The sequence below is a fragment of the Miniopterus natalensis genome, chromosome 13 (genome assembly GCF_054644295.1).
Source record: "Miniopterus natalensis isolate mMinNat1 chromosome 13, mMinNat1.hap1, whole genome shotgun sequence".
Taxonomy (NCBI): domain Eukaryota; kingdom Metazoa; phylum Chordata; class Mammalia; order Chiroptera; family Miniopteridae; genus Miniopterus; species Miniopterus natalensis.
This window is the reverse complement of record NC_142093.1, coordinates 22,976,328-22,996,193: the sequence shown is the minus strand read 5'-3', so window position 1 is coordinate 22,996,193 and position 19,866 is coordinate 22,976,328. Positions and strand designations below refer to the sequence as shown.

Sequence of the window (19,866 nt, the reverse complement as noted above, 5' to 3'; positions counted from 1 at the left end):
AAAGTCCACTTTTATGACTAAGCTATAAATCTCTAAAGATAGAGACTTACAATGGAAATGTTGGCTTCTTTGTATTTTGGGGGGGTCAAAATACCTAGCTAATTGGTACGCATTTGTTTGTGTATATGTCATAAGTCAGGAATTGTGCTTTAGCTTAGGCCCTATACATGACCACACACGGGCAGATTGGTGTGGTCCAGTTCAGATGTGTTAATGTTTTTCTTTATTTATGGTAAATTAGGCATTAGTCTGGAAAAGCATGTGAGCAAGGCAAGCATTTAAGATTTATGGCCCTTCACTTAGCCAGTATTGCCTCTATCTTTCCTCCACCATATCGACGGTATCCACTAGGGGACATAAGAGCACCTACTGGAAGAAAGAATGAAAGCCAGGCTAGATTACAGCTTAAACACTGTTCTCTTAAGATAGCATATGAAAAGACTTACTTTGTAGCTTCATGATTCATAAAGAAGTTATACACTTTGTTTAAGTTTTAATCATCATGGGAAACTTTTGAAGGCAGGATGAATATCTTTTGTTTATAATGATGGAATGAAAGTAAACAAGCAGCTAACTAGCAAGCTTGTGCCAGCTAACCGCACACTCTCTCTCATTAACTGGGTTCCCATGTAGTCTACTGATGCTGTGCTGAGAGGGATTCTGGACTCGGAAATTGCCTTCTAGACTGAAGAGAAAAAAATTACCCTTTAGGTTCAGGAGGTAAGACATCTGGGGAGGACATCTACTATCAGATTCCAAAGAACAAAAACCAGGAGTGGCCTCTATTTTGAACCCCAGCCACCTGCTCTAGAGTTATGAAGGCAGAGAGTGATCTGTAGTCAGGGACATCACTGTTCCCTCCTGAAATGCTATCTGCTTTAAGGGTTCGTAAACTAAGATTGGATTTTTGTTTATTTACTGTTTTGTTCTGGTATTTTTAGGTACATTCCCAAACCCATAAAAATGTACAACATCAAGAGTGAACCTTAATATAGCCCTTACTCTAGGACTAGAATCGCCCCACTTTTAAGGCCTGGCCTTTCTGGGATATCAACAGAGTATCTGTGTGTTCAGTCAGGTCTCCCCACTGTGACTGGCAGAACATCCAGTGTCTCCCAGCTCTGTGCAATCTCAAGAATCCCTGTATAGCCCATAACTTCCAGGCAGCTATTCTGCCTGGTCTTATACAGTCTTGTTCTGGTGCCCTCGGTATATGCAGCTTAGCATTTAGCCCAATATTGAGGAGCCTCATTACAGGTTTCTGTAGTTCCATTCTTCAAAGCTCCATTCTCTCTGGCATCTTACTCTTAAAATTCCAGTCACTTTAGCAGACCTGAGCTCATATCTACCCCCCAGCTCAGTAAGACTGCTGTACTCTCCTGTGCCACCTCCCTGTGCCAAAGTCTATAAAGTATCCTCAAACAGAGGTTGTGGGGCTCATCTTACATAGTTCCCCTCTCTCTGGAATCATAGTCCTGCACTACCTGTTGTCTAACATCTAAAGTTAGTTGCCATATATTTTGCCAGTTTTATAGTTGTTTATGTTGGAGAAAATACACTGGTACCAATTACTCCATCATAGCAAAAGTAGAAGTCATTTTTTTTCAAAAGTGTTTTTACCAGATGTTAAGGTACACATACATGGTCCAGGCACAGAAAAGCTGTAGAGCTTTGTAAACTGAGTGGTGATTCCAGAGACTATACAGTGCCTTGGGAATGTAGGGGTTCTGGCCATCCATCCAGGGTGGGGAGACCTCACTGAACAACTGTGTGCACCCCTTTGAGACCCCCAGAAGATCCATCCCTGAGGATTGGGGGCTAGGCTACTCTAGCTTTGGAGTCAGGATGGAATGTTGGGTTTTTAAAATTAGTTTCCACTAGTCTTGTTTAGAACAAAGAAGGCAATCATTTTCCTGAGGATCTTTCTGTGACGTTGGCTTGAATAAACTGATTGCGGTTACATAGCATAAGTTGTTAACGCAAACTGGGTGCCTAAGTATTAAGTTAGCAATTACGAAGTCTTCACACCTTCCATGTGCTTTATCAGAGGAGAATTTACCAAGAGAATCTCTTCCTGTGTGTGTTTTTTTCTCTTGTGACCACTGGCCATACTTTATGTTTCCAGATCTGGAAAAATCCCTCCAGTGTTGAAAGACCAATGCCCTTTCCTTTCTTAATCCCAGAGCCCCGCAGGTGCAATGAAGTTACTCATTGTATAGTTTATGCATTTAAAAAATAAAAATGTTCTGCTAATGTATAAATATTTTTTTAAAAGAATATACTTATGAAGAAATATTTTTAAAATCTTTTTCAAGATTGTTTGTTCCATTGCATGTAAATACCTATGATCCATTAGAGCTAGAACACAAATGTGTTTTGTTTAAAATTAAATACAGTACTTCTGTGGTGCTGAACGCTGCCTTAGTCTTTAAAGGGAGTATTAGAAAGACCTCTTGCATACTGGATTTGAAGACTTGGGGGAGGAACTGCGCTTAAGCCACATATTCTTTTTTCTCGAATGTTTCCCATTCTGTCAGTTCTGTCTTTTGTGGGTCATTCAACACGCACTCTCTTGATGACTCTTTTAAACAGTCACATGTCAGTCAAAGAAAAGTAGATGCAAGATGAAGAAATGAACTTGCTTTATTTGAAATTAGCTTTCCCTGTAAAGCTTTTCTGCATCTTTAGTTTCTCGCTGCATTTTGTATTTTGGCAATAGTAAGAGACAGGAAGGGACACGAGTGAGTGATAATTGCTAAAGAAAATAATCGAGAATATTACTTCAGAAAACCACTTGGGAATAAACTTAAAGTTTAATATGGAAATGCAACGTAAAATTGTGTTGCTATAGCTGTATTCCACAGACAGTGTTTCATCTGGAAGGACTTTTTAAAAATTAGTTGTGAGATAATTTGAGTGCTCTGGGAAAAAAAGAGAAGAGCAGTTTGGATCAGCAATTCTTCAGAAGTTTGTGGTAGAGAAACAATAAAAATGTGGCTTCTGACCTCAAAAAAGCTGACTAGCACAAATGACTGTTTATATTCCTTTTTAAAAATCTCATAAATTTTAGGTAAAAATGTAATGGCCCAAACAATATTTCCTTGAATTCAAAACAAACCATTTATACAATTCAAATAACTTGCCCAAAATTTCAGAGTTAGGTAACTTTTACAAAATGGAGCAATTCATTTTTTTCTGGCATCAAGTCCTTGACGATTGGCACAGTCAGTCTTGGGGTCCTCTTGTCTCTTATACTATGACTACCAGTTGGGTAATGTGTCAGTCACATCCCAGCTTTCAGCAGGTGTAAACTGAGCTTCTTGAAGACATGTAGTCCACATGCTTTTTCCTGTACTTTCAACACATAGCACAACTAGCACCGTGTCTGGTCCATAATAGTTGCTTAGAAAATGTTTTTAGAATGACAAAATCAATGTGTCTGTTTTAATGTCAGAGACATTATTATGGAGACAATATTGAACTTTGTTCAGTATTTTCTCCCCTAAACATATATGATTTTCACTTTTAGAAAATAGTGTAAACTCTTGAGTACTTTCTGAAACAAAAGCTGGGGAAGAATCTAGGCAGAATCCAGGGTTATCGATGACAGCAATCCCTGCAGAAAGCTTTCTCATGTGAGTGTGGCTGTTAGATGGATTTAAAAATTGGTATGTTATCTTGGACCTTTTTCTTGCAAGGTATTTTGTTAAAAAATCTGTTCGACTTTACCTTATACTTTTTAATGACTTCATAATAGTTCATATTCTGTTTTATAATTTATTTGTGTCACTCCCCTCTGGGTAAATTTTTAGACTGAATACACACATCTTTTCACATGTCTTACTATTTACTTAGAATAAATTCTTATATATGAAGATGCTATGTGAAACCATATGCATATTTTGTACAATTGTGAGAATTAAATTGACTATTATAAAGCCTTATAACGATAAGTGTACTATCAAAACTTGGCAATAAAATCTCAAGGGTTTTTGATAGTACACTTATTGTTAGTTGTTTTTACTGTCATTTTTCTGCTGGACTTTGAGCCCCTAGATAGAATGATTGCTTCAGTTAGATAAAACGTCAGAGATCCCAACTCCAAGCATCTTGAATAGTAAGGAAGTGTATTATTCTTTGTTAAATAATAGGGAAAGATTACAAGAAGGTCAGTGGAAGTGTGAGTCCAGAACTGGTTAATACAGGATCTCAAGAGTATCATGAGGTAGAGTATTTCCATGTGTGCCACCTGCCATCCTCCTTGTACTACCTCAGTTGAAATATTATAATTGCTAATAATTTGAAAAATGTTACTCTCAATAATATTCTTTTTGAGAAATACACTGAAATTTGTAACTAAACTTGGTTGAAAGAATCAGCATTTTGCCAAAAGATGATAAACTTCTCATACTTTTTTTGCTTCATAACTCTGAAAAGTTACTCCTTAACCTCTCCATCAGTCAGTGGTCAAAATAACCATCATCCATCAGAAAATCAAATCAGAAATCAGTGAACAAAATACATGTTCCTGGCACATTTATGTATTCCTTTCAGAGGGTAGCCTCAATTGGCTGCATTATTTATTGCACCATTCATTCCATTATGAGGATATATGCAACATGCTCTGTGTGGTCTGTTCTATTTCTTTCTTGATTTTTTTTTTTTTTTTTATGCTGGTGGCAAGCCACCAAATTAACTTTATGACCCACTAATTGGTCACAACCCTCAATTTGAAAACCACTGGTTTTAACCAGTCATTATCATCTGCTAGAGATGGGGCCAGCTTTCCCAAAGCTTATGCCTCAGAGGTAGGGCAGATTTGGGAAACACAATCGGGCTTCTGTTTGGAAGGAGAAAAGGGGGATAGAGGCTAGAGGTAGGATAGGAAACCAAGATTGTCTGCCACAAGGACTGCACCTCATTTATATCTCAAGCATTTTGTGTGCTTCGAAGTATGTGGAATCCTTTGTCTTTATTCTGATGGCTCCCAACCATTTCTCTTAGTTTTTTCTGTTTGTTTAGAGTTTTTGTCTCTTTCCTCTGGTAGGTTTTCTTGTTGCTACTGTTGTCCTTGCCTCTACGTTGTCATTGTCTCTTACCCTCAGGCCTTTTTAAGTCCCCTTTTCATGTTGTTGCTTCTCTTCTATGTAGATAAAGACTATACAGCTTCTTAAAAGCTGTAGCTCAAGAATGATCAGATTCTCAGTGAGGTCTTAGGTTTTTCGTTATGATCTTTTTCATGATTATGTTTTCTTATTAGATTTTTTAAATTGCCCTTCAGTATTTTAGGTATGGCCTGGAGAGTTACCAACTAGGTTATCTCTGAAATACAAAGTACTCCTTTACCCTCAGTCTTCAGAACAAAGACTTCTGCTGTTCCTAAGTGATAATAAAGTAACCACAATACCTGGGCACTCTGTTCACTACATTGTCTTCCTAAGAGTTTAAGGTTATCAAACCGATCCTTGTTTCCTTGAGACATACGAAAAAGAGAGGGATGCTGACCACAGTTTCATATCTGGGAACAGCCAGAGGATCTTTAATTTTAGAATTATGAATAACATCCAGTGTAATGTGAACTATTCATTGTGGTAATCTGACTTCAATTAGCCAACAGATATTTACTTTCAAATACTGCATTTCATCATTTCTAAGGCACATTTTCTTGCATTTGAACGTCTGTGAAATCAGGATACATCTTACATTTAGTGGCGTCCTGCAGTTGCCATTGGCCCTATGGCAGATCATGGTGTATTTTCTGTGTGAACTTGATTGTTAATCCTGAGACATGACTTGACCTTCACTGTTTTAGTTAACAATAAAACACTTAAGAAACTTTAAGAATAGGAATTTTGTTGCTGTCCCAAATCTTTTCTGCTGATACTTTCTATTAAGATTAAAATGGGACTGCTATCAAGGCTTACAGAATGAACATCTAAAGCTTGAAAGAAAATCCCAGAGACTGTAGAATATTTCTCTTCTAAGAAATGCTATGTTACCAAGGCTCTTGATAACCTAAACAACAATATTGTATCGAAAACTCGGGCATCTATGACTGAGTAAAGTGATTCAGAAGAGTTGAATGCTGAATGTGAAGAAATTTTAGGAGCTTAACCAGCTTAGATTATTTATATTTTGTTTTTTATCTATATGCATGATATGTGATTTTTAAACTTTCTAAGTAAGTCTAAAGAATTTTATTAATACAGTATTTAAAAAATAAAAATTCAGATTAATAGGAAAGCATTTTGTCACTGTTAATTAGCAGTGTATTTTTTAAGTGGTACATAAAATAATGGTGCTACTTACAAGCAATAGTATCTTCAATTTGATGAAACATGATAGTTTGATTTACTGTCAAATTTAGTGAGTATTAGTGTACTGTTTCCTATTATAATGTAAGCTTTCATCTCTTAAGAACTAAAGGAATACATATGCAAGTGAAGCTAACACTACAAGGCAGCCAGTGAATGATAGAGACCAGTGTGTCTCAAAGTAAGGTCCTGGAACCAGCAGCAGCAGTACTGGTGGGCTTGCTAGAATGCAAATTCTCAAGTCACACCCCAGACCTACTGAATCAAAAACGCTGGGTGTGGGGCCCAGCAACCTGTGTTTTAACAAGCCCTGCAGGTGATTGATTGCAAGCTGACGTTGGAGAACCACTGCTCTAAGCAGAATTTTGGAAAAGGGAAAAATTCTGGTGTTGTTATATTTAAGTGAAGTGTATGCGTAATTTAGGGAGTAAGAAAACACAAATTCCTTAAGTTCAGCTTAATTATACCTGCTAACAGTGTGTTTAAAATAAATGAAGAAATTTACTCTGCTGTGTCTCAGCCAACTATACAGCAAAGTAATGGAACAGTCCAAGAATTTCATGTTCTTTATTTTCTATTGATATTTGATTTTTGTCTTTTAAGCATGATGTATCCCAGACTTTACTCAAGGCAACGCTGGACAGTGTTGTAGAAGAATGTGTCAGCTTTGTGGGAGTGGATATTAACATCTGTTCAGAAATTTTGTTAAGGTGAGACAAGATATCTGTGGTTGAAGATCACAGAATCTTGAGCTTAACTGGCTTTCCAGTTAGAACAAGGGGACACCTGTGTAAAGTTGTCAGGTAAAGAAAATCTATGAGTTCATACATTGCTTTAGGACAGTAATCAGTCAGAAGGGAAGACATCATTTAAGAAAAGAATTGTAACAATTCATATTATCATTTTTAATACTGCAAATCTAAAGCGAAGAGCATGTGGTTACTGTTGAGTGCATTCACATCACTAATAGAACTTCAGTAAGGTTGACATGGAAAAGAGCTGCTTCTCACCACATGAGAGTAGATACTTTTCACTAGCTTAGCCTTTTGCATACATCTCTAAAGTGGGCAGTAACCACAGGATCAATTCTGAGGGCTCAAGGTATGGTTACCATATTTTTACCTTGATTCCACAAGTCACATACCAAAATCTTCATGGTACTATAATCACGTCTTACATACTTTGTCCTTTTTTCCTGGGGTTATGGAACAGCTGCTGTTTTGCTCATAGTTTGCATTTGTTACATTAGTCTGCTGATGCAGCACAAAATGCTGGGCCTCTGGAAAAGATCTGGACCTTTTCCCTTTGAAACGGGTAGAGCGGCGATATCCTTTACATTTTAAGGTGTTGCTTTTCTACCATAGCTACAAGCATTCATAATTCCACAAATGGAATTCTAGAATAGAATTAAGATTCTCTTGAACAGTAATCTTTTCATTAACACCAAGCAAACTACCTAATTACATAGTTTTCTTATTTTTATACTAGCCGTGACATTCATGGATAAGGACCTTTCTATAGTTCAAGTCTTTTACATTAATGAGGACGAGTTGATGAAAAATAGGGAAGCAAATGCAAGTGTAGCTGTTGTAACTTCTGCTGCTGACTCACTTTGTAAGCTAAACAGGAATAGGCAGAATTACAACTTGATTCAGAAATATAAGGAATGTGAATAATGTGGAAATACTGTGGGGGCCTTTTTCTTGCACCAGTGTTAACCAGTGCACCAGCATCTTTATGGTTCTACTGGTTTTGCCATTGTTTTGCATTGTCCTCTCCTCTTGGACAACTCTTTTTCCCTCTGTCTTTCAATTTAATTCCCTTTCTTATTAATTTAACAGAGACATATGACAATATGTAATCAATTGCAATTTTTTATGATACAGATGTTTATATCATTGTCTTTTCAGATGAGAGCTTTTCTTTCAGTACTCTTGGAACTGTTATTTCTCATTCTGTTTATTTTTTTAGGCATATTGCAGGACTCAATGCCAACCGAGCCAAAAATATTATTGAATGGCGAGAGAAAAATGGACCCTTCATCAACCGAGAACAGCTGAAGAAAGTGAAAGGACTGGGTCCAAAATCTTTCCAACAGTGTGCTGGCTTCATCAGAATTAATCAGGATTATATTCGAAAACTGTGCAGGTGACTATGAAAGGGTACACTTTTGGTTCTATTGTCAACCTCCTTTCTTCTGTTACCCATCCTACTCACCGGCACAAACCTGGGTGTCTATTCATTTCTTCACACACCATGTGTTGACTCTCTCATATTTGCTAGGCACTGGGAATACAGCAGTAAACAAATCAACAAATTCCCTGTTTTTTTGGAGTTAAATTTTAATGTGTGAGACAGACAATAAATAAACTGGTAAAATAAATAGTTTCAGCTGTAATAAGTGTTATAAAAATTAAAACAGATGTGACACTATCTTGGGGAGCAGTACAACTGCTTTATATGAGTTATTCATTGAAGAGTTACTGGAGCCAAATTTTGAATGAAATTAAGGAGCCAGCCACACAAGGAAAAGTAAATAGTATGTGCTGGCCTGGCTGGGCTTGGCTCAGCGGTTGAGCTTCGACCTAGGATCCAGGTGATCAGGGTTCGATTCCCAGTCAGGGCACATGCCTGGGTTGCAGGCTCGATCCCCGGTTGGGGGCATGCAGGAGGCAGCCCCCTCTCATCAATGACCCTCTCATCATTGATGTTTCTCTCTCTCTCCCTCTCCTTTCCTCTCTCTGAAATCAATAAATACATTTTTTTTAAAAAAACACAGTATGTGCTAAAGGCGGGCCCAGTGTTAGCGTATTCAGAAAACAAAATTCAGGCCAGTGTGATTGGAGCCTCCTACGTGGGAAGGACTCTACAAGGTCAAATGACAAAGAGGACTTCACAGTGGCCAGTTCATATTGGCAGCTGTTGCCCTAAGCATGGTCGGGCTTCCCCATTCCTTCATCATTGAAAACTGACCACAGCATTAATTATCAGTTCGGTTGATTAAGGGCTCATTTTTGCTTTCTGATTCTGTTAGGATAAAAGCAAAGAAGTTGGATAAACTTCTTAGCATCATTTATGAAATAGTAGCTTTTATGTATTTGCTACTTTGGGACTCCCTGGTTCATTTATATGTTTGTTTGTTTTTTCTTTTGGAAAAATTATATTAAAAGTAATATGGACAAATAATCTTTATTTTGGAAAAGACTAAGGGAAAACCAGTCCCAGTGGATAGTACAATACAATATAAAGCTATAATAATTAAACAGTTTGTTTTTGATGTGGAAATAGAACAGCATTGAGCCTAAAATCCACCAACAGATACATGGAATTTAGTTTATAATAAAGGTGATGTTTCAAATAGTGGATAAAATTATTATCAAATAAGTGGTTCTATGACAACTGGCAGGAATTTGGAATGTGTGGGAGAAGCTATAGTTGCACCTCATACCTTATACCTGGATAAATTCCAGATGGATCCTAGACTTAAATGGAAAAAGTGAAACTGTAAAAGTACCAGAAGAAAACATGAGTGAATTATGCAGAACACTGGAGTGGTAGAAGTTCTTTCTAAGTAGACCACAAAATCCAGAAGCCAGAAATGGGAAAAGATGGGTAAAATAATCACGTTTCGTGGTTTATGTTTTTTTGAACACAGTTAGAAAATTCAAACAGCAAAAATAGAAGAAAATAAAAAGTAAAAGGCACCTCAATCTCTCACTTTAAAATAGTTTTTTATATATTGCTTTCTAAAAATAAATTTTTACTTATGTCAGCTTGTATATATGTGTTATTTTAAAATGCATACAGAAGAGTTAATTCTATACTACTGCTTGAAACTTGCTTTAGTTGTTTCAGTAATATATTTTGGATCTCTTTCCAAATATTACATATAAATTTATATCATTTTTTATAATGTCTGCATAGTATTTAATATATGGATAGACTGTAATTTAATCAGTGCCCTGCTGGTGAACATTTATTTTAAAACTTTCCATTCTAGATTCAAAATCATTTTCTCTTAAAACTTTTAAGATTTGCACCATTGTGTTCTGGCTTCTGTGTCATTGAGAAAGTTGATGTCAGTCAGATTCTGGTTCATTTAGAAGAAATCTGTTTATTTTTCTCTCTTGATGTATAAAATCATATTCTAAAGTTTATCCACACTGTGTCAAATACGAGTTTTTTTCCATTCATCCTATTCTGTACTCAATAGGTTCTTTTCATTTGAGAAATTGTATTTTTCTTCTGCTCTGAGAAATCATCTTTTTCTTCTCCTTCCCCTCATTTATTTCTTTCCATTCTTCTCTTTTCTCTTCTGGAACACCAGTTATACAGGCTGAGTCAGTTAAGAATGTTTTTGGCTTCAAGAAACAGAAAATCTATTAACTGTTCAAATAAGTGGTCATTTCTTTGATGAATGGTCAGAATCTGGTTGCTGTTTGTATATGGCAGAGAAATAAGCACATTTTTAATAAAATATTATTTTCTTTTCTACCCATCCTCACCATCACCCCTCCCCACCCCCTGGCTTGTTTCAAATGCTTGCAGTAGTCAGCAAACTGCATCTTCAGGCTTAAGTCAGAGAGTTGCTGTGACATCTCCAGCAGGTGCCGAGGTCACAGGGGAGAAGCAGGGAAAGAAGAAGAGCAGAACCGCAGCAGATGTTGTACTGAAGCCAGATCCTTTGGACCAAACTTGTATTCACCCGGAATCGTATGACATAGCGACAAGGTAAGTCTGAGGCCCATGCGAGAGTTCTCCAGTGCCCAGTGTAAGTTCTCTCCAGCAAATGGCCTTTGTTTGGGTAGAATGGAGACTTTAAACATATGACCATGTTTAACATGACAGCATCTTTCAGGAGTTCCGCATTGCTGAGTTATGTGGCACATTATTTTATTTCATGAGGAATGAAACCATTATTCCTGGAGCAGTGTCAAGCCAATAAACCCTGGTACTAATGGTGAAGTGTGTGTAATGGAAATTGCATGGCACTCTCCTCTGTTTGTTTTGGAAATTAACAAGACACAAATGACCAGCACCTGGCTGAAAGCTCCTGCTTATCTAAAGATAAAGCCCTTTTGAAAGTAAACAGCCAACTCTCAGATTTCTTAAGAAATATTGCCCTGCTTGGTTATTATAGAGTCTAAGAGATGATGTACTTTTAAAGAGCATACATTAACCCAGAATGATATGGGGGTGGGTAGCCGGGTAAGGCATTAACAGAAAAAATGTTTAATAACCACATTTGATTTGTTCAACAAATTTTAATTAGTTCAAAAACAGTAACTTTCTACATAACAATAGTTTAAGGCTTTTAGTGAGTTAAGTGACCGTGGGCTTAAAAATAGTGAATATTTTAACTTTGATTGACTCTAAAGTGAGAGTTTAAATTTGTTTTGACTTAACTGATACTTGATAAATGTAATTGGTTTCCGTTCTTTTAAAAATGTTTAAAATTATAAACTATATAGCACATTATAGAGAACTTAGAAAATATAACAAAAGAAGTAAAAAATAATATTCTGTCAACATCAAAATAGTGGTACTTGTTTTCCCCCCACCATTTTATTATGAATTTTAAACATACATAAAAGTTGAAAACAAAGATTTTACAAAGAATTCCTATACCCCCACACCTAAATTTCATATTAATATTTTACCAGGCCTGTATCTACTTATCCATTGGATAGCTATTTGTCCAATAGTCCATCTTACTCTTTTATGTATTTTAAAACAAAGTTTCAGATATCAATACACTTTAATGCTTCAGCATGCATATTATTAGCTAAAATTCTATCATTTTTAGCAGTGTTTTGTTGTGTGTGTGTTTTTAGGTAAAATACACAGATAATTTAAGTGTACATTAGCTGAGTTTTAGCAAATAAATATTTGTATCTGTGTAACCCAAACCGCTATCAAGATTAAAAAAAAAAAAATTGCCATTGTTCTAAAACATTCCATTATACCTCTTCCCGTCTCTGCCCCAGCCTACAAGAGCTAACCACATGTTCTGGTTTTTCTCTGCCAAAGATTAGTTTGCCTCCTCTAGAACTTCTTATAAACAATACCATGAATCTGCCACAGTTTATTCCCCTTATTAAAGGAAATTTGCCCACTTTCACTGTTGCTATTGACATTTGTTTCCATTTATCTTGGAAAAATACTCAGGACAGGATTTGCTGGATCATAAGGTAGATGAATGTTGGGTTTTCTTTGGAACTTCCAGGCTTGACTGCAATGTAGTTGTACCATTTTCACTTCCACCAATAATGATTAGAGTCTGGTTACTTTATATCTCTGCCATCAATTGATGTTAGCCTTTTAATTTTGGCCATCCTAGTATGTGTAGTAGTATTTCTTTGTGGGTTTGATTTGCATTTCCCTGATGACACTGAGCACTTTCTCAGGTGCTGGTTAGCCATTTGTATCTTTTTTTGGGGAACTATCTGTTCATATTACTTAGCCATTTTCTAATTGAGTTGTTTTTCTTTTTATTATTGAGTTGTGGGAATTTTAAAAATATTTTTGGATACTAGTCCTTGGTTGAATGCATGCTTCACAAATATTTTGGGCCTTGCCTCTTTATTTTCTTACTGGTGTCTTTGAACAGAAGTTTTTAATTTTGACAATATCTAATTTAGCAATTTTTTAATAGTTACTGCTTTCTAAGTCCTATGTAAGAAACCTTTTCCTCCTCAAGTCATGAATGTGTTCAGTATTTTCCTCTAAAAGCTTCATGGTTTATTTAAGCTTTTATATTTAGGTCTGTGATACACCTGAAATTACATTTTATGTCTGATTTGAAGCAGGGGTCAATGTTCATTTTCTTTTTTCATTATGAACATTGTTATTCCAGCACCATGTATGAAAAACAATAACAACAAAACTTGCCTTTACCCATTGCTTTGGTGACTTTGTTAAAAATCAAATGACTGTCTAATGTGGGTGTATTTCTTGCTCTGTGTTCTGTTTCATTGACCTATTAGTTAATACCACACTATCTTGATTACTGTAGCTTTATGATAAGTTTTGAAGTCAAATAGTATGTCATTTAACTTTTTTCTTTTTAAATATTACTCTGAATATTCTAGGTTATTTGTATTTTTCTATAAATTTTAGGATGAGATTGTCAATTTTCATTAAAAAAACAAAACAAAAAAATCTGGTGGGGTTATGATTGAGATTACATTGAGTGTGTAGGTGAATTTAGGGACAATTAATGTCTTCCTAGTATTTATTAAGTCTTTGATCATGAGTTTATTATGTCTTTTTATTTAGTTAGTTCTTCTTTCATTTCTCTCCACAATGTTTTTTAGTTTCCAGTGTGCAAGTCTTGCATGTAATTTATTAAATGTATTTTATGTTTTCAACACTATTGTAAATGGTATTTTTAAATTTTGCTGCTAATAGTAAAAAGACGATTGATCTTTATAGTAACTTTGTATACTGTATCCTTGCTAAATTCACTCACCAGTTCTAGTAGGTGTTTATAGATTCTTTAAGTTTTCCTATATAAACAATTAAGTTGTCAGCAAGTAGATAAAATCTTCACTTCTTTTTTCTTCTTGCTTTTTATTTCTTCATGCTTTTTATTTCTTTTTCCTGCCTCTTGCAGTGGCCAGGACCTTCGGACTGTGTTGAACAGGAGTGGTGAGAGTGGGAATCCTTGTCGTGTTCTCAGTCTTTTAGCACATGACTCTCATTTTTTTAATATAAAAATACCACCAAAATTGTGGCCTCACATTATAGTAATTTTACTTTTAGTGTTTGTTGTTTGAGAAGATGCATTTTTCTGTTTGCTTTCTGATATAAGCACAGTTTTTTGTTTCTGAATATTCCTTTTTTTAAAGGCTAAATCATGTGATCGAGCTGCAATTTAGTAATAGTAGTACTGTAGTGATCCTTACAGTGGATTCCTAGAAGTGAAATCACTCTGCCAAAGAGCTTGGAAGTTTATGTGACTCTTGATATACATTGCCAAGTAACATACTGATTTATAATGCCACCAGCCATGTTCAGGCTTGAGAAATCTTTAATTTCTCCTGTCAAACAGGACTTTTCTGCCAATTTTCACATGGGCCAGTTTCTGCACATGGAGCATAAAAGTCCTACCAGTGACTTCACCCCTCTCATGCTTCCTTTGGGAATAGCCTTGTCTCTCAGAAGCAGGTCACTGAACCCTCTTTCCATGAGAAATTCCTTCTGCATAGACTTCAACTCCTGACCTTTAAAATCTGGAGACAGAGCTGGTAATTTATCCAATTAAGCTTACGATCCTTGTTTATCCTCTTTGGAACTATGGGAGTTATTTCTGGCTTTCAGGTATCCTTAGTGTAGACATTTCTCAACATAGGTAGTTCGTAGTCCTGTAGAGTTACTTAAGTGTCTTCCTAGGGAAGAAAAGGCCATTAGGGATATTAGGTCATCATTGGTTTGCCTTCAGTTTTGTGAAAGTCGGTTCCATTGCAGCAAATTTCAATTTTAGTTATATCAGAAAACCAGTAGGAACATAAATCACTTTCATGCCATCCTATCCATAATGCCACTCTCAGAAACACACCAACATCTGAAGCCAGTCAGTCTTTTTACTTTTTTATTTATGGTGTTCTCTCTTACATTTGTATTATAGAAAGTTGAGGTCATGGTATTTTTTAACCTAAGTTAATCATTTAAAAATATATTTTTTAATTTTTACCATTTGTGTTGTTTATATAGACTTTTTTTACATGTAGAGATTCTTTGTTAAATGTTAAAGTGGTTTGTTATATGGGCTGAGTTTTTTTCTAGTTTTTTTACCTTTTATTTCTGCTTGTAATGCTAACATGTTTTTGAAATATGAATGTTTAATTTTTATGAAGTAAACCTATTATTCTTTCTTTTGCTTTTATGCAAATTGGTCGTCTCTTAAGATCCCTGATCTCTAATATCAATTCATTGATCCTTTTTTTCCGTATTTTTTATGGCTTTACTTTTATTGTTTATGATTTTATTCATCACTTCAAATATACAAAGCACTGTGGTAGGGCCTGAAGAATATAAAAATGAATAGAGGTGGTTTATGTTCTCAAGGAGCCTTCCAAAATAGGGTAAAACTTACCAATAATCATAATAAAAATCCATAATTAGTAAGTGCCCTGTAGGTGAAGCACAGAGTTGTTCAGAGGAGAAAGGGGTCATTTCCAGATAAGGGTATGTTATAAGGTTTCATGCAGGAGGTGACATTTGGGTAGGTCTTTAAGGATTTCATCCAGTAGAAACTGGAAAAGAGATGTCCAAAGGATTAGAGAAAGGAAAATATAGCTCTGGTCAGGATTGGGGAGTAGTTAATAGTCAAATAAAAACACTCATTGAGTAGAAGTTTAGAAGCATCATCTTACCTAAACCTCACAGGCATCTTGTAAGGCTGATACTATCCCCACCTCTTGAGGTATAGTGCTGAATCTTAGCCGGGTAAAGGAAGTTTTCTGAGATAACTCAACTGATGGAACCAAGATTTGAACCACATTTCTGATGCTCCAAAGCCTGAGCATTTAACTAGGCCACAATTAGAAAGCTGTTTAGGATTTAAATGTAATCATAATGGTCTTTCAGATTCTGGGTATCATACCCTTAGAGGCAGTATGTGTTGAGCACAGAAAAGTAACCAGGGCATTGTGACTTGTCTTGTGTGTGCCTCTTAAGGAAAAAAGAGAGAGTGGAAGAAAGGAACAAGCACCTGGAATATGCCAGCCTTGCGTGTTCTCCTCTCTCATCACATGGCTGAAATTAGACTCTGCCTTTCCCTGGAGGAAACATTACTTCCTCCAATAAAGGAAACTTTGCCTATTTATACTATTAAAGAATCTGTAGGAAATGCATCCTTCACTTACAGTGTATAGAATGGTGTGCTGTTTTGCTGCAGATGTGATGTTTCCTGAATTTTGCACTAAAAAGAATTCCCTTTCATTATGTGTTTTGGAATGAGGTGTGTGCATTTCAAAATAAGCAGAGCAATGGTGATCACATTTGGTGCCTTCTCATTTCAGGAGAAGAGTAGGGTGTAGACCAGGAATAGCATATTCATTCTTATGGCCCATCTCTGCCAGATGTTTTTAAGTGAGAGAGAGTAAGGAGTGATGCAAGGTCTTTAGGAAATGTCGATTTAAAAAATATAATGAAAGAATTCATATTGTGGAAGGTATAAGGGGAACATGGGATTAAGAAACCTGTTGCTTCAGATAGATTTTCCTTCAGTAGTCCTTTGAGGCTATTTTGTTCTAAGTCTCCTTTACTTGTTTCAGGGTCTTCTCAAATTTACCTGAGTACTTTACTAAGAAAATTCAAAGCTGCCTTACAGTCCCCTTCCTTAGATTATCTCTGTATCGTGACTAATTCTGTCCCATGCTTCCTAAGTTGCCCTTCGATGTCACGATTCTGGTTTTCCCCACCTTCACTCATCATAGGTTGCTGCTGAGGACTCATTGTCTTGGTCTCTCTGTGTTGTTGCCTCACCTCTAAATGTTTGGAGAATGGGGGAGAAGGTGGTGACAGCTAAATGAATAAGGTCTTTTAGCTTTATAAAGTTTTATGACTCCTGTATCTTCAGTGTCTCTACCACTTACTCCTTTCATTTGTCCTACAGACATATTATTGCGGTGGTCTTCCCTTTCTCCACGCCCTAGAAGCTAAATGCAGCACCACCTTTTCTCTTGTTAGCCCCAGAACCTCTATCTCATTGCTCCTTCTTTTCACTCCCAGACTTCTCAAAGAATAACCTGCCTCTAATTCTTACTGCTTGCTTTCTCCCAGGCCCTTACAGACTGGCTTGTACCCTTACCACTCTCCTGAAATTATTCTTTCAACTAGTGATCTCCTGATTGTCAAAACCAGTGGCTTCTTTCCATCCTTAAACCACTTACACATTCTACCACATTAAACACCATCAACTCACTGACCTTCCATGACTTTTGTTTTCAGATTCTGTCTTCTCTGGCCTTCTAAATGCAGATATTCTTCAAGTTTCTTACCTTTGCTACCTTCTCTGGTGCTGTAGGCTCCTCTGGATGGCTGTATCCACTCACAGGACATCTTTATCTCGCACCTCTCCACTGATAATTCCAACCCTACAGTTCAGCATCTCCACTCCAGGCCCTTCCCCTACACGTGAATATCTTAGCAACTCAAACTCGATCTATCTAAAAGTCAAACGTGTATCCTTCTTTTATCCTTTCCTTTGTAACTCCCTCCTTTACTCCTCACATCAGTCCTCCTCACCAGCCCCACACAAAAACAAAACAGATAAACAAAATTCTCTCATCCTGAAATGAATGGTTAGTTGCACTACTGTCTTTCCCTTAACTGGAGCTAGAATTGATGGAATCGCTCATTTATTTGTTAAGTATATACCTTCTGGGGTACCTGCTGTATTCCAAATACTGTTCTGCAGTCTTAGAATACATTCAAATATCCCTGCTCAAGGACAGAGACAGCATACAGCCAGCATAGTAAATCAGTTGTATAGTATAATAAAGGTAATAAGTGCTGTGGGGGAAAAAGAAAGAGCAGATTATTGGGGATTAGGATTTACTAGGGTTATGGGTAAGGGCTTGCAAACTTAACTAGGGCTGTCAGGGTAGGCCTCATTGACAAGGTAACATTTGAGCAAAGTCCTGATGGCGGTAAAGGAGTTAGCTGCGCCCATGTCTGGGAAGCGTGTTCTGGGAAGATGGATCAGACAGTGTAAAGGCTGTGATGTGGGAGCAGGCCTGCCATGTTCAGGGAATAGCGTGAGGCCAGTGTGTCTAGAGTGAGTAAGAAAGTGAAAACTAGAAAATTAGGTCAAATGGGTATTGGGAAGTTATTAAAGGGATGTATCTTTAATTCTGAGTGACTCTGGAACCATAACAGGATTTTATGCTGAAGAGTGACATGCTGTGATTTGCATGTTAAAAGAATTGTGTTTGCTGTGTTAAGAATAGATGATCAGGGGCAATAGTAGAAGCAGGGAGACCAGTTAGACTAATTGCAGTAATCAGGTGAAAGATGATGATGACTAAGACTAGAATGATAGCAGAAGAATTGGTAAGAAGTGGTCAGATTCTGGGTGTATTCTAAAAGTAGTGCCAGTGTGATTTGCTGACAGATTGGATGAAAGGTATGAAAGACAGTGACGGTGGGTGTGAATGGCAAAAATAATATCAATTCCAGAGACACTGGAGGGTGACGTGGAGACTCATTGTAATGGAGGGAAGTGGGATGAAAGAAGATAAAGAACTAAACTTTGGTCATTCCCCTGGTGAACTTTTCTAGTCTCATGTCTTTAAAGACTTTTATAAACACATGACTCTTAAATTTATATCTTCAGCCCAGTCCACTCTTCCAAATTGTCGCGGTGTCCCCATGTGTGAGTGGTGCATCCCGCTGCCTACTTGACATCTCAAACCTAACATGCCTTAAACTGAACTCCAGGTCCTCCCCAAAATCTTGCTCCAGCTATGGCTTTCTTTGTCTCAGATGATGGTAGTTCATTCTTTCTGTTTTTCAGTCCAAAAGCTTTGAAGTCATTCTTGACCTTATGAGATGCCCCTGTCTAGAAATGACCGTTTCTCCTGTGGACAGCTTTGTGTCTCACAAAGGCACTTGCTAATTTTTGACCTCTACTACCATTATTTGTACGCATTACCCTCCCTATTTTGGAAGGCTCCTTGAGGACATAAATCACCCCTATTCATTTTTATATTCTTCAGGCCCTACCATAATGTTTTGTGCATTCTAAGTGGTGAATAAAATTGCCAACAACAAAATTCACTGAGTAAAAAATGAAACCATAAAAAACAGAAGAAAATACGGGAACATTGAGTTGACCTTAGAGATCAAGGATCGTAAGAGAGTACTAATCTTATATAAAAGCAAGAAAAAGAATAACAGATTTAAAGTTTTGTAATTAAAAAGCTTCTTTTGCTGTGGGCCTCAGTACTCCACTATACCCCACCTCTTCATAATAGACTTAAATGGTCAAAAGGAAGTACGGCACAGTAGAATATTGTGGTTAAGGTAAAGCTATGAGCCTCTCCTATTTGTCCCTGCAAAATAAATAATGCACTGAAATTTTCGTACCAGATTTGGTAGGCTAGTGGCAGTTAAATGTAAGGTTAATTTAATGTTTCAGATGCAAAATTTTATAACTAAAAATTCAACTTTGGTTATAATTGTAGGCTGTAAGCTCCAGGAAGGCAGGGATCTTATGAATATGGTTTATTCTGTCCCCAGCACCTAACACAGACTGATATGGCAATATTGGTTTAATAAAAAAATAAAGGGCAGAAATAGAAAATGTAAAAATGGCTATGTAGCAGAACATCAAGGAAAGGGGACTGCTCAGGAATTGCAGTTTTAATTGTCAAGGAGCAAAATGAACAAAATAAATGTCTAGCTTTACTTCAACTTAAATATTTTTCCTGTCATCTAAACTGGCTGAGGCCAATGCAGTTGTGTAAGCAGAACTGCTGATAGAACATCTAGACCATTCTTTCTGCTGGTGCCTGTCCCACCTGTTGAGTGAGTAGTTCCTTAC

At 36.7% G+C, this 19,866-nt stretch overlaps 1 protein-coding gene across 4 annotated transcripts in view; it reads left to right on the top strand.

The window, feature by feature from the left end:
• Positions 1 to 19,866, top strand: part of SRBD1 (S1 RNA binding domain 1) — a 143,292-nt gene that overhangs the window by 109,389 nt on the left and 14,037 nt on the right. For 3 of the 4 annotated variants that reach the window (XM_016204094.2, XM_016204093.2, XM_016204090.2), the window contains exons 17-19: positions 6,918 to 7,024; positions 8,286 to 8,462; positions 10,863 to 11,045. In XM_016204094.2, coding sequence (XP_016059580.2) covers positions 6,918 to 7,024; positions 8,286 to 8,462; positions 10,863 to 11,045 — 467 coding nt within the window. The remainder of the gene's footprint in view (positions 1 to 6,917; positions 7,025 to 8,285; positions 8,463 to 10,862; positions 11,046 to 19,866) is intronic. The other variant, XM_016204091.2, reaches the window with a different exon arrangement.